Genomic DNA, 14,908 nt, shown 5'->3' on the forward strand with positions numbered 1-14,908 from the left:
GCTCAGAACCCAGGGCTGCCTCCTTTTGACAGTAAGATCGCGGGAAGATGCCTCGCCTTCTCAGTCTCAGTCCCCACCGTGGGTTTAAGTGAATTAAAGGGAGCTGGTCGACATCACGCCTGCGCGGCTCACGGACCCCTCCCCGCCCGCCCCGACACAGCCTTGCTTCCCCGCAAGCAAGCGCGGCCCGGAAACCGTTGTCCGCTCCGCCCCACACCCCAGAAACTAAGCGGAGATTCCCCGGGCACATCACTTCCGCAAGCCGAGGGGGGGGTGCCCGGCACCGGAGTCAGGAGTCACTGCTGGGGTCACTGGGGAGTGTAGTCTTTAAGGCGGAGGCGTTAGCGAAGGACTCACGGAAAGGAGAGACGTTTCACCCGGGTCCTCTGTAAAAGAGGGGGCGGGGCGGAAATCTAGGCGCTACAGTTGCCATTCTTCCCTGGGCATTTAACGGAGAAGCTGCTCCCTCAGAAGCCTCTGGGCGCGTCGAGCATCCTGGGAGATGTAGTCCCGGCGCTTGTCCGAGGATTCTGGGTAGTGTAGTCCTGGTGCTGGGCTGAGGATTCTGGGTAGTGTAGTCCTGGCGTCCTGGCCCAGCTGGTGGCTGTAGTGACCCCTTGTTCCTCGCTGGTGAGTGCGGCGCCCGTGGGGCTCTAAGGTGCAGCCGTGCCCTTCCCTGTGCGGAAAGGTAGGTCCTGAAAGTCTGGGCTGTTGGCTGCACCTGAGGCTGGGGACTGTGCGTGTGCCGGGCAGAGGAGGCGGAGGCGGGACGCGCTGTCGCGGTTCAGGCCGTGCCCTCCCGGATGTCATATTTGGGATGTGAGCGCGCATCTCCGATGGACGTGGGCGAAGCTTAGCCGCGATGCCCAGTGGTGGCGGATGCCGGAATCCAGCCACGTCCCGGGGCTCCTGTGGGTGAGGACACGTTAGGCCTTGGCCGAAAGAGCGATGATGATGGGGGGGATTCGCTCTACCCCCAAGTCCCTGGGGGCCAGAGGGTTGAGTAAGTTGGCATGGGGCCTTGATGTTTCCCAGGTGCTGGGATGAGGGCCAGCCCGCCGTCAAGAGTTTTGGTAGGTGGTTTGCCGTGGGCAGCATGTGCCTGGGATGGGCTGGGTATGGAACAGGCCACTTTGGTAGCGATCTTGGGTGTGTTTTTGACCGGTTACCCCTGGATTCAGGCCTTGGAGGAAGAGGTTGTCTGAGGTCCACTGGGAAAGATTCTCAAAGGTCCTGGAAACCTGCGTTGACCACAGCAGTCACGGATGTGCACGGCTCCGGTGTTTCCGGACTGCGGGATTTTGAATTCCATTTTAAGGTTTTATTAGGGAGAGATTTTAGACAGAAAGAAATAGAACTCTACAGACCCACATCCAGATGTAACCCTTGTCACCTGGAGAGCAATCTTGATTCATCTCAAAATGACACACTGAGAAGCCTTACAACCCACAGAGGTTCCCTGTCCCTACTTGAAGAGCCTAGCCTCGGCTGCCAGCTTTCATCCAGACTCTGTGACTTTGTAATGGTGTCACCTTGGATAAGGGACTGACTTCACTGTGCTTCAGTTTTCTCATCTGTAAAATAAAGGTTATAAATCGTACTCCATTGGGTTGCGAGGCTAGAATGAAGTAAGACGGTTCTGTGCCTGGAACTGTCTTCTGATGTGTACAGTCCTAAGTGACCAGTGAGTACGAACTTTGCTTAGGAAGGTCAGAGGCAAGAGTGGGTCAGCTCAGGCCTGGTGTTGGCAGCATTACTGGGGCAGGCTGTGTTCTCAGCGAGCTGCCCACGGCCTTTTCTTCTGTGGCAGGTCCATTCCTGATGCCTTTAAGGAAAAGGAAAGTCTAAGGGCGTGAGTTTCCAGTGACTCTCCTGAACCTTTCTGCTCTTGTGCTGCCCAGAGAGGAAGCCTGGTGGGCGAGGAGAGGGTTCCTGACAGCCCGGACTCACGTGGGGACTGCTCGCCTTCCGTGTGCTGAACCAAAGGTGGGTTTCCTTCGCTCAGCCTTGACATCTTGTGCCCAGCACGCCCCGCCTGGGGATCAGAGCCCAGCTGGTTTCCCCAGGGGACATGGTCTGTGGTAGGGGTGGCTGCTGTCCCAGGCCCTCTTGTTCAGACCCTGCGTCCTCCTTGATGACTGCCCCCTCCCCCTCATCCCTGTGGTTTGTTCAGGCCTGTGCACTCTCAGGCTTGTCTGTTGTGAAGGCCTCGGCCTTCTGTTCTGGTTCCATCCAGTGAGGCCCTCAGTGCCTGTGTCCCCGTCCTGTCATCTCACCTGCAGTTAGCTCAGGAGGCAGCTCTAACATTAGAGCTTCCTGTAAAGTACCCACAGGGTGATCACTATACTCAAGAGAATTAATAGTTGTTTCAGTCAGAGCAGCTCTGTTCAGAGGCAGGAGAGGAGAGGTGTGTGGCCGGGGGGGAATTCTGGGGGACAGTGTCCCTGTCTCTGGCCCTCCCCCCATTTCTGCCCTTGCGGACCTCAGTGAACACCCGCAGCTGGGCCTCTTTGTTCTTTCCAGGCTCGCCTGCCCTGTTCTCGCAGCAGCACGTGTGCTGTGCCCTGGACTCCTCTCCTTCTGGTCTCCACTCCTGCTCCGCCCTCACTCTTGTCTCTTCTCCACCTTCTTGTCCCTCTCCCCACCTGCCTGTTGAATTGGGCACCTGAGGTCCACATACTGAACGTGCCACTCATCCTGCTAGAAAGAGACCTTCCTAATCATCTGCTTCTGTCCCAACTCCAAAGTCAGGATGCTGGGGTTCAAATCTCAGTTTTACCATGTCTAGCTGTGTGGCCCTGAGCTTGTTATTTCACCTCCCTGAGCCTTCTTTTCCTCATCTGCCAGATGGGAATCATCAGGATGATGTCCACCTCCCGGGGATGTTGGAGGAGATAACCCTAGCAATGCAGTTACAGTGCGGGGCACATAAAGGCTAAGTGATTGTTAGAATTACTTTTAATGCCTCCAACTTCTCCTAGTCTCCTCCTCAGTCTCCTCTCTGACTCCCAACCTGCTTTACAGCTGCATAGAAGCATATTCCGTTGTCTGCTTGTGTTTCCCCAAGCATCTCTGTTTCTCTGTCAACTGGTAATGAGCTGGGATGTTCTCCCCCTGCAGAGCACCCTGCACATCCCCAGCAGTGTTCCCAGGCTCCCTGTTGATGATGGGACCCTGGGGCTCAGGACTCCAGGGCTTAGGCTGTGTCATGACTGTCTGACCCTCCCACTGGACCAGGAGGTGGTTGTTAGAGGGTAGGGTACCTCGTTTGCTCCTCTTGAGCCATTGATACAGTTCCTGTCACTGGGTTAGACTAAGCAGGTGAAGACACCAGAGTCATCTTTGCTAGGCCCCACACCCTCTCCACGTGGTATTGGGCCTCTGCTTCTGTTTGGTCCCTCTAGCAGGGGTGCTGACATTCTTAACCTGGTGCCTTGGGCCCTCCGAGAGCATACAGACTTAAGCCTGTGACTGGCACAGCATCACTTGTCGCACATTTGTGGGTGAAAGCAGGGATGAGATCAGCCTGAAGGAGCACCCAGTGTTTGATGAAATAATTTGAGCTGCAAAATAATGATAATATTCTAATATAACCCCTAGGATAAGCTATGAATCCACACTGAAGTAAATAAGAAGGGACAACTCTTAGATTTCCCTGGTGATACAGTTCCTAAGAATCTGGCTGCCAGTCAAAGGGTCATGGGTTCAATCCCTGGTCTGGGAAGATTCCACATGCCTTGGAGCAACTGAGCCTGTGCTCCATGACCACTGAAGCCACCGCAGTGGGAAGCCTGTACACTGCCACGAAGAGTTGTCCCCGCTTGCCACAACTGGAGAAAGCCTGCGTGCAGCAACGAAGACCCAGCACAGCCAACAATAAATAGATTAATTTAAAAAAGAGAGAAGGGACAACTCTTGCTTACAGAATTCCAGCTAATGAATTTCGAAGGAAAGAAGGAGGTAGAACATTGTCATTTGGTCAACACTGCAGTAATAATGGTCGAAGACAGGTCCCAAAAATGATGCTAAAATTATTTGGTAAAAGGTTGAAGAGAAACAGGATATTTGTATAATCTCAAAGTATCTCTCCTAAGTTGTATATTAAATATAAAGGCAAAATGAGTGACTTGTAATGAAGAATCCCAGCAGACACTGTCTTAACCAAGTGATCAAGATCAAGGTTAACATCATCAGTAGTGAAACATACCAATATCATGACCTCCTATCAAGGGGTATGAAAAGGACACGTGACTTCTGAGACAATCTAGCGAAAAGTGAACTAGGTTCATTCTAATCATTTTCTTCTCAAATCTGATAAATCACACTTGAGGGCTGTTCTTCAAAAATGTCATTCATGAAAGAAGGAACGTCACAGATTGGAGGAGATTAAAGATATATGACAGCTAAATGCGGTGGGAGAACCTCAGTTGAATCCTGGACCAGAAGAAGGAGGACATTAGTAGAAAAAACCTGTTGAAATGTGGTTATGAGCTGTAGTTTAGATAATAGTAATAATAATCAATGTTAATCTGGTTTTGATCATTGTAGTATAGTTTTCTCAGATGTTAACGTTAGAGAAAACGTTAGGGAATTGATATATTTGCAACTTCTAAGTCTAAAATTCGAAATGAAAAGTTCTATGGATTCATTAGTCTTACAGTGAATTGAATGTTGGATGAGTTCTGTTAAAGAATACTTCAGCATGTATAAATGCAATCATGTTTTTTCTCCTTGGTCCAGTTCATTAATACAGTATATTACAGTAATGAATTCCCTCACTTCAACCAGTCTTACATTTCTGGGCACTCTGTCTTGGCAAAATTTTTTTTTTTTTAATATTTGTTTATTTATTTATTTGGCTCCGCTGGGTCTTAGTTGTGGCATATGGGGTCTAGTTCTCTGACCAAGGATTGAACCCAGGCCCCCTGCATTGAGAGTGTGAAGTCTTAGCCACCTGACCACCCGGGAAGTCCCTGAAATATATCTTATTGCTTTGAATGATATTCTTTTTGCCGTGCATTTAAAGTCATAAAATATATATAACATAAGACTTACCATCTTAACTGTTCTAAGTCTATAGTTCAGTATCGTTAAGAACATTCATAATGTTGTGCAGCCATTCACACTCTCCATTTCCAGACCTTTTCAGAATGAAACTCTATCCCCATTAAACAATAACTCAGTTTCCACTTCCTCCTAGCTCCTGTCAGTCGTCGTTCTACTTTGTCTATATGGATTACTCTAGGTACCTCATATTAGTGGAATTCTATATTTGTCCTTTTGTATCTGGTTTGTTTCACTTAGCATAGTATCTTTAATGCTCATCCATGTTGTAGCATATGTCAGAATTTCTTCTCTAAGACTTAATAATATTCCATCATGTATATACATACACACACACGCGCGCCTGTGCACACACACACACACCACTCTTTATCCATTTGTCTGTTGACAGACACTTGGATCACGTCTACATTTTGGCTATTGTGAATAATGCTGCTCACATGAGTGTACAAATATCTGCTCAAGTCCCTGCTTCCAATTCTTTGGGGGAAATACCCAGAAGAGGAATTGGTAGGTCATATGATAATGTGTATTTTTATTTTGAGGAACTGCTGTGCTGTTCTCCATAGTGCGTGCAGCATTGTACGTTCCCACCTGCAGTCCACATGAGTTGAATGATGATTTTGAAAAGTCTCATGGAAGTCTGGTATATTTTTTGTCTAGAGTCACTTAGGAATTTTCTTGTTATTCTTCAGAGCCTGATAGTTTTTCCAGATAGTTGTTTCCAACTTCAACAACCTTGAAGTTGTTGGCTGTGTGTCAGCTTCTCCCTGGTACTTTGTAGGCCCTTCATATTTTGATTCAGGTCATCTTTTTTTTCCCTAATTTTTACTGTGGTACAGTTGATTTACAATGTTGTGTTAATTTCAGGTGTACAGAAAAGTAATTCAGTTATACATACACATATGTTCATTCTTTTTCAGATTCTTTTCTCATGTAGGTTATTACAGAATATTGAGTAGGGTTCGCTGTCCTATATAGTAGGGTCTAGTTGGTTACCTGTCTATATACTTTATATATTATTTATTGTAGTGTGTGTATGTTAATCCAAACTCCTAATTTATTCCTCCCCCACCACACACACACATTTCCCCTTTGGTAACCATATGTTTTGTTTTTTAAGTGTGTGAGTCTGTTTCTGTTTTATAAATAAGTTCATTTATATCATTTTAAAACCTTAGGCTCCAGGTATGAGTGATATGTATTCACTTAGTATGATAATCTCTAGGTCCATCCATGTTGCTGAAAATGACATTATTTCATTCTTTTTATGGCTGAGGAATAGTCCATTGTACAAAGATGTACTACATTTGAAAACAGTTTTGTTTACTCATAGCTGTGCTGGGTCCTCACTGCTGCTTGGCTGTTCTCTGGTTGCAGCAGGGGTGGGGCTGCTCTCCAGTGGTGGTGCACGGGCTTCTCATTGAGGTGGCTTCTCTCGCGGCAGAGCACGGGCTGTAGAGCGCAGGTTCAGTAGTTGTGGCACACGGGTTTAGTCGCTCCAAGGCATGTGGGAGCTTCCCAGATCAGGGATGGAACTCGTGTCTCCTGTAGTCACAGGATTCCTTGCCACTGGAACTCGTGTGAATACAGGTGGATTCCTTACCACTGAGCCGCCAGGGAAGGCCTGTACCACATCTTTATCCATTCCTCTGCTGATGGACACTTAGGTTGCTTCCATGTCTTGGCTGTAATAAATAGTGCTACAGTGAACACTGGGTGTATCTTTTTGAATTACGATGTTCTCTGGATACGTGCCCAGGAGTGGGACTGCTGGATCATATGGTGGTTCTATTTTTAGTTTTTAAAGCACCTCCATACTGTTCTCTAGAGGGTCTGTTACCAATTTTACATTCCCATCAACAGTGTGGGAGGGGTGCCTTTTCTCTACATCCTCTCCCGTATTTATCATTTGTGGACTTTTTGAGGATGGCCATTCTGACTGGTGTGAATTGTACTTTTGATTTCCATTTCTCTAACAAAAACGACTGTCTAATCAAGGCTATGGTTTTTCCAGTAGTCATGTATGGATGTGACAGGTGGACTGTGAAGAAAGCTGAGCACCAAAGAATTGATGCTTCTGAACTGTGCTGTTGGAGAATACTCTTGAGAGTCCCCTGGACTGCAAGGAGATCCAACCAGTCCATCCTAAAGGAGATCAGTCCTGGGTGTTCATTGGAAGGACTGATGCTGAGGCTGAAACTCCAATACTTTGGCCACCTCATGTGAAGAGTTGACTCATTGGAAAAGACCCTGATGCTGGGAGGGATTGGGGGCAGGAGGAGAAGGGGATGACAGAGGATGAGATGGCTGGATGGCATCACCGACTCGATGGACATGAGTTTGGGTGAACTCTGGGAGTTGGTGATGGACAGGGAGGCCTGGCGTGCTGCAGTTTATGGGGTCGCAAAGAGTCGGACACGACTGAGTGACTGAACTGAACTGACCAATTAGCGATGTTGAGCCTCTCTTCATGTGTCTCTTGGCCATCTGTACGTCTTCTTTGGAGTATATGGCTGAAACTTGAAGACATTACGCTGAATGAAATAAGCCAGACACAAAAGGACAGACACCGTATGATTTCACATATTTGTGATACCTAGAATAGCCAAATGCATGGAGACAGAAAGTAAAATGATGCTTGGTTACCAGGGTTTGTGAGAAAGGGCATTATGGTTAATGGTCACAGAGTTTCAGCGTGACATGATGAACCAGTTCTGGAGATGGATATTGGTGATGGTTGTACCACATTAAGTGCGAGCATGCTTAATGTACTGAAATGTACACTTCAAATGGTAAAAATAGTAAAATGCTTATGTATATTTTACAATCATTTAAAACCCACAAGCTGCTCCTACGCTCGACCTGTTCTGCATTTCTCCCACTTTGTGCCTTTTATTTCTCCCAAATGGTCCTCCGTCCCAGGATTCAGGCTTCCCCTCCTCCTTGGCTCGGGTGTCCTCTTCTCTGCTCCCCATACACCTCATCGGGAACACCTGGCACATTTCTCGTCCCTAGACTCCTGTGCTTCGTTCAAGACCAAGTTCCTGGGCCTCTTGTGAAAACCTCTCCTGATGTCCCTATTCCAGGGTGCTTTCCACTTTGAAACAGTGTTGTGATAAAGGCAGTGAAGTTGGGCAGGGTGTGAGAATGGCATGTGAGATGAATCCATGGACTCAGTGCCAGGGACGTCCACCCTGAGCACCACAGTGTGGGACAGGACGTTTAGTGGAGTGTTACCCACAGTTGAAAAAGTGAAGATGCTAGCTGATGGCTGGGATGGGCTCCAAACCAGGGCAGTAGGGTTCAAATTCGTGCTTTTCACCATTCCCTGCTGGTGCCTCTCAGGGAAGGAAGGCCGGAGGGGCTGTGGGATTGGGGGAAGGACTGAGTTGTGTTTGGTCTTTGACATAACTGAATTGTGTGAACCTCAGTCATTCAGGTGCTTCAACACTAATATAATGGTTCAGACAATTCTTTTAAATTCTTTAAACTCAAAAGTGTGGCGCTTTCCCTCAACATAAAGTTCCTGAAAGTTACAGGCTCCTATTTCTGTATGTATTCTCCAAATCAGCCCACCTAGGACCTTGAACGTGCTGACAAGTGCCACTGCCAGATGGGGAGTGGGCTTTAAAGATCTTGCAATACAGAGCACCAGGGTCAAAGGCAGGATCTAAATCTCTCACCTGCCTCCCCCGGGCAGCCTCCCCCTTGCCCCTTACCCTGAAGCCTGGGCAGGGGTGGCTCCCGGGTGAACAGGGCTGTTTTGTGTTATAGGCACACATGGCATTCAGAGATGTGGCTGTGGATTTCACCCAGGATGAGTGGGTGCTGCTGAGCCCTGCTCAGAGGTCCCTGTACCGGGAGGTGATGCTGGAGAACTACAGCAACCTGGTCTCACTGGGTAAGCCTGCATGTCTCAGGACCCGGGTCCTGGCTGCTGGCGACTTGGAGCAGCCCTCTTGGTTTCTGGCCTTACCTTTGGGTTGGACTCCAAAGCAGAGACACTCTGTAAACGTGTACAGGTGTGTATACATGTGTGATACTCCGCATTTCTAGCCTTTTCCCGCAGGCTCTCTGGTAAGCATGGCATCTCTTCCTAGTCAGTATCTTCTTGTAAACGAGGGAGGTGTTCTCTCACAGCATGAGGTCGGGTCAGTGAACTCCCATCCTGGCTTCCCTTCCCTGGCGGGGAGCTCACCACTCTCAGATCTTCCCCACCACCTTTAGAAATCCTCGCCCCTGGTGTGGCTCTGAGTGCAGGATAACCTGCGACCATCTTGTTCTCTTTTCCTCTGAGCAGGCATTCCGTTTTCTAAACCAAAACTCATCACCCAGCTGGAGCAAGGGAAGGAGACCTGGAGAGAAGAGAGGAAATGCTCACCCGTCAGCTGCCTGGGTGAGTGGGGACACTGGGTGGTTCAGAGGGCTGGGGGTGGGGAGGTCTTCCTGCTGGCCCCCTGGCCGCTCAGCGTGTGCACTGCCCCCTTCCAGACCTGCAGCCGCACTCGAGCTTCCTGGTGTCTCGTCTGCCTGCACTGGGTTTGCCGTCTCTGCCTCACTTAGTTCTCTCCCACATACATAGTCTGGTGGCTCTTGTTACTATATTTTTAAAAGGATATTTTCCCTGGATTAGAATTTTAGATTGGCCTATTTTTTCACCACTTTAAAGATACTGTTCCCCTGTTCAGGCCTCCCATTGTTTCTGATAAGAAATCAGCTGTCATTTCCACAGTTATTGCTTTGTGTTTTTTTGTTACTTTTAAACCTCTGGCTACTTTCCGAGTTTTCTGTATGTTTGGTGTTCAGCTGTTTGACTGCGATGTCCCTGAGGAAGTGAGCTGCTTTTCTTTGTAGTTTTCCTGTCATAGCGTGTGCTCAGATTTTTCAATCTATAAATTTATGGTTAGAGCCACATTGGGGAGATTTTTGGACATTATTCTTTTGTTCCCTTCTGTTTCCTTCTTTTTGGAATGATAGTTACATGTGTATTAGTCCTTTTTACATGGTCCCACAGTTTACTGAGCCTGTCTGTACTTTCTTTTTTATAACTTTCCATTTTTGCGATGATGCTTCCTAATTGTTCATTAATGAAGGGCAGATTTTCCTTTACCTTCTTTAACAGAAAAGCAGATACTTAGAAGATACATTTTTAAGTGAAAAATTGCAAAACAATGTTTATTACATAGTTGGGTTTGTGTGAAAGACGGTATCAACATGTATATGTGAACAGAGACATCTGCATTATTATTGACCATGATCAGTGGTTAGCTTGGTGGGTAGAGAATTGGAAAGAGTAGAGTTTCTGGGAAGTTTTTTGACTTGGCATTCTTTTTAAATGATAGAGGAATAGATAACTGTAGGGAATTGTGTGTTTTTTAGCTTTTAAAATACTGTTGACAGTTTCATAATAAAGAGAAGTATATGTTTTCTTTTTCTGTAAGAGATTTTCTATTTCTGTTTTATCAAACTTGAAAACTTAGTCAATTTTGTCTTAAAATCAAGGGAAATAGCATATATAATAGAAATCATTATATTTTTCAAGTTGTTTATATCCTTGTTTTTGGTCTGCTAAGAGTCATAGCAGATTACTTAGTAGATTACTCACCAATGTCATTGTAATTTATATCAAATCCCCCATTTATTTCTAAGTTTTTGCTGTATATTTCACTTCAGTGTACTGTTAGGCATGTAAAGGTTCATGACAATTTTATCTCATTCATTAATGAAGTTTTTAATGTTAAAATTCTTTTGTTCCACATTATATTCCTTAAACTTTCATTTTTTTCTAAAAAAACATTTTTAAATTTTATATTGAAGTATAGCTGATTAACAATGTTGTGATAGTTTCAGGTGGACAGCGAAGGGACCCAGCCATCATATGCATGTATCCATTCTCCCCCAAACTCCCCTTCCATCCAGGCTGTCACATAACATGAGCAGTGTTCCCTGTGCTGTAGAGTAGGTCCTTGTCAGTCATCCATGTTAAATATAGTCGTGTGTTACCTATCAATCCTATTATTTCTTCTTAGTCTTAGCACCTGCTGTGTTGTGGCTCTTTGTTTTCTAGAGTTTTGGTATGGTATTTAATGTGATTTGGGGTGTCATGTAGCTGCTATTGCATTTTCTGCCAAACCAACTCATCTTTGAATAGAGACTTTGGCCCTTTCACATTTACTGGAACAGCTGATGGATCTCATGGGACTTACTTAGGGGCAGACTGTAGGGCAAGTACAGAGGCACTTAGGGAAGAGCTCAAGGTAGAAGCAGCAGCATCCCTCTTAGCTCAGGCTGCTGAAACACAGCACCAGAATTCATGGCAGAAGCAAAAGGCTTTACTGTGTTTCTGGAGGCTCGCAGTTCTTGGTTGGCGGAGGTGTTGGCAGTTTACACAGGAGGTCTCCCTCCTGGACTATGAATGGTCACCTCCTCACTCTGTCCTCACCCGGCGTTTCTGAGGCTGCACATCCTGGCTTTCCTCTTACAGGGAGGTCACCAGACATATTGATTAGAGCCTTATGATTTCCTTTAACCTTAATCACCTCTTTAAAGGCCCTGTCTCAGAATACAGTAGCATTCTATACTGATGGAATAATTCTAGAATGTAGATGTATACACAGTTGGTTTTCAAAAGTTCAGTGCATCAGTGAAGGCAAGTGTTCAGGCAGATGCAGTGAGGTCTGGACCTGGTTCTTCAGACTATGTGATCCTGCATTCCCGCCAGCTGAATAGAACCAGCGGTGCTGAAGCAAGGTGTTCAGTGTTGACATCTCCTTACGAGAGGTACTATAAGAAGAAAACTTTTATATTGATTCCTGGTGCCATTTTTATTTAGGTTAATTATGGAAATTAACAAGACTCAAACTGATCCGTGGCACCAGTCATTGGGGGGCCTAGACTGTGTGTGTGTTGTCTACTGCTGAAAGCCTCCTGAAAGTGAAAGTGAAAGAAAGTGTTAGTCACTCGGTTGTGTCCAACTCTTCGGCGACCCCATGGACTATAGTCTGCCGGGTTCCTCTGTCCATGGAAATTCTCTAGACAAGAATGCTAGAGTGGGTTGCCATTTCTTCCTCCAGGGGCTCTTCCCGACCCAGGGTCAAACCTGTGTATCCTGCATTGGCAGGCAGATTCTTCACTGTCTGAGCCACCAGGGAAGCCCTGGCTTGTGGGAATTCTGTTCCAGAGTAGTCCTCTAATAAGTATTTGTCAGCAATGGCACCCCAGTCCAGTACTCTTGCCTGGAAAATCCCACGGACAGAGGAGCCTGGAAGGCGGCAGTCTATGGGGTCGCTGAGGTTTGGACACGACTTCACTTTCACTTTCACTTTCATGCATTGGAGAAGGAAATGGCAACCCACTCCAGTGTTTTTGCCTGGAGAATCCCAGGGATGGGGAGCCTAGAGGGCAGCCGTCTCTGGGGTTGCACAGAGTTGGACACGACTGAAGCGACTTAGCAGCAGCAGCAACGGGACCCTCCAGGTTCAGGTGTCTCACACGTGGTATGTTTAGCCACTCCGCTGTGTTGCCTCCTACACCAGGGTCTTCCAAGCTCAGGGACAGCTCTGTTCTTCCATCCCATCCTCTCAGGGAGACAGGGAAAGACAGACACGTTTCCATGTGGGTCCTGTGGTTAGAGCTCTCTTGGTCACAGACAATCCCTTTGGACCCTGTTTGTGTCACTGGGTGGTTGTGCGTTAGGAGGTCGTTGTAGTAGGTCCTCTGCAGGAAGTCTTGCTGGGTGGCCCTGAAGATGTAAACATTTTGAAGAACAAGGAATGGAGTCTTAACCGTCAGACGAGGCAGAATTGCTTTGGCGGCTCCACGTCTCAGTTCTGACTCAGACTCTTCTCTCTGCCACAGAACCAAAGCCAGAACTCCACCTCTGTCCTTCCTGCCCTCCGGATCTCTGCAGTCAGAAATTCCACGTGCAGCAGGTGCTGTGTAGTCCCCCACCCTGGATCTTCACGTGCCTGTATGCCGAAGATCCCGTGCAGCCAGGAGACCTGTGCCTGGAGGACCAGCAGCAGCAGGCCGCTGGTGGTAGTGCCTGGATCGAGGAAGTGGAAGGGCAGGAGAGGGAAGGTGCCCTGCCTTTGTTTGGAAAGACAGAGAAAAGTACTGTAGAAGTATTCCCCAGGCCACCCCAGAGGCAGCCAGTCTTCTCTGGGGGTGGGGTCCCAGGTATGGAGATAGAGGCCGGCCCGGCACAAATGGGGACCCCTGAGGAAACAGACAGGCTGTTGAAGAGGATCGAAGTCCTGGGGTTTGGGACTGTCAACTGTGGAGAGTGTGGACTGGGTTTCAGCAAGATGACGAACCTGCTCAGTCACCAGAGAATCCACTCCGGGGAGAAGCCCTACGTGTGTGGGGTGTGTGGGAAGGGCTTCAGTCTGAAGAAGAGCCTGGCCAGACACCAGAAGGCGCACTCGGGGGAGAAGCCCCTCGTGTGCGGGGAGTGTGGGCGGGGCTTTAACCGGAAGTCGACGCTCATCATACATGAGAGGACACACTCGGGCGAGAAGCCGTACATGTGTGGTGAGTGCGGGCGAGGCTTCAGCCAGAAGTCCAACCTCATCATCCACCAGAGGACACACTCTGGGGAGAAGCCCTACGTGTGCCAGGAGTGCGGGAAAGGATTCAGCCAGAAGTCAGCCGTCGTCAGGCACCGGAGGACACACCTGGAGGAGAAGACCATCGTGTGCAGTGACTGCGGGCTGGGCTTCAGCGACAGGTCGAACCTCATCTCACACCAGAGGACACACTCAGGGGAGAAGCCGTACGCCTGCAAGGAGTGTGGGCGCTGCTTCCGGCAGAGGTCCACACTCGTCAACCACCAGAGGACACACTCGAAGGAGAAGCCCTACGTGTGTGGCGTGTGCGGACACAGATTCAGCCAGAATTCAACCCTTATCTCGCACAGGCGCACACACACCGGGGAGAAGCCTTACGTGTGTGGGGTATGTGGGCGGGGCTTCAGTCTCAAGTCCCATCTCAACAGGCACCAGAACACGCACTCTGGGCACAAGCCCATCGTGTGCAAGGACTGCGGGCGTGTCTTCAGCCAGCAGTCCAACCTCATCCGACACCAGAGAACGCACTCGGGGGAGAAGCCCCTGGTGTGTGCGGAGTGCGGGCGAGGGTTCAGCCAGAAGTCGAACCTTGTGGCACACCAGAGGACGCACTCCGGGGAGAAGCCTTATGTGTGCAGGGAGTGTGGGCGGGGCTTCCGCCACCAGTCAGGCCTCATCCGGCACCGACGCACACACACAAGGGAACAGCCGTACAACTGCCGCCTGTGCGGGAGAGGCTTTGCCAACAAGTCCGCCCTGCTCATGCACAAGTGGTCACACTTGGAAGAGAACGCCTGTCTATGCCCGGAGTGCGGCCAAGGCTTTCCCCACAAGTCACACCTCATCCTGCACCAGATGACACACCAGGGGAGGACGCCGCACGTGTGCAAGGCGTGCGGGCAAGGCTTCAGCCAGAAGTGCCACCTCAGCAGACACAGGAGGAATGTGTGCCCACCACAGACCACCGTTTCAGTCTGACCCCGAGGCCCCGCCGGAGCATCCTCCCGACCCCCTCACCCGCTCAAGAGCGCAGACTAAATCAAAACATTTTACACTCTTCTTGAAACACATTCCCTAAGCGGTCAAAAAGACATTTGAACTCAGTTTACTTCCTCTACCCCAAGTCGTCGTGTTTGGGGCCTTTTGCTCTAATAAAACTCTGCTGCTTTACAAATCTGTGGCCTCAACTGTGTCTCTCATTCACCCACCTATAAAGGTAAGGAATCAGGGGTGGTACAGAAATCTCGAGCTTCTGAGGCCATGGTTCCGCAGTA

At 48.5% G+C, this 14,908-nt stretch overlaps 1 protein-coding gene across 2 annotated transcripts; it reads left to right on the forward strand.

Moving 5' to 3' along the window:
• Positions 1 to 601: 601 nt before the first annotated feature.
• Positions 602 to 14,702, forward strand: LOC138091352 (zinc finger protein 133-like). 2 transcript variants are annotated; one of them, XM_068987119.1, is made up of 6 exons: positions 602 to 688; positions 1,811 to 1,986; positions 8,842 to 8,968; positions 9,368 to 9,463; positions 12,925 to 14,021; positions 14,106 to 14,702. In XM_068987119.1, the coding sequence occupies exons 3-6, from the start codon at positions 8,848 to 8,850 to the stop codon at positions 14,610 to 14,612; spliced, it is 1,821 nt and encodes a 606-aa protein (XP_068843220.1). In that variant the 5' UTR covers positions 602 to 688; positions 1,811 to 1,986; positions 8,842 to 8,847; the 3' UTR covers positions 14,613 to 14,702. The 2 variants fall into 2 exon arrangements, with proteins under 2 accessions (XP_068843220.1, XP_068843219.1); XM_068987118.1 differs by having other exon boundaries at positions 12,925 to 14,702.
• The last annotated feature ends 206 nt before the right edge of the window (positions 14,703 to 14,908 follow it).

This window comes from Capricornis sumatraensis, chromosome 15, assembly GCF_032405125.1.
Source record: "Capricornis sumatraensis isolate serow.1 chromosome 15, serow.2, whole genome shotgun sequence".
NCBI lineage: Eukaryota > Metazoa > Chordata > Mammalia > Artiodactyla > Bovidae > Capricornis > Capricornis sumatraensis.

Coding starts and splice junctions, on each gene's coding strand:
- LOC138091352 (XM_068987118.1), top strand. CDS start 8,848: ATGGCATTCAGAGATGTGGCTGTGGATTTCACCCAGGATGAGTGGGTG. Junction 8,969..9,367: donor CAGCAACCTGGTCTCACTGG/GTAAGCCTGCAT, acceptor TCCTCTGAGCAG/GCATTCCGTTTTCTAAACCA. Junction 9,464..12,924: donor CTCACCCGTCAGCTGCCTGG/GTGAGTGGGGAC, acceptor TCTCTGCCACAG/AACCAAAGCCAGAACTCCAC.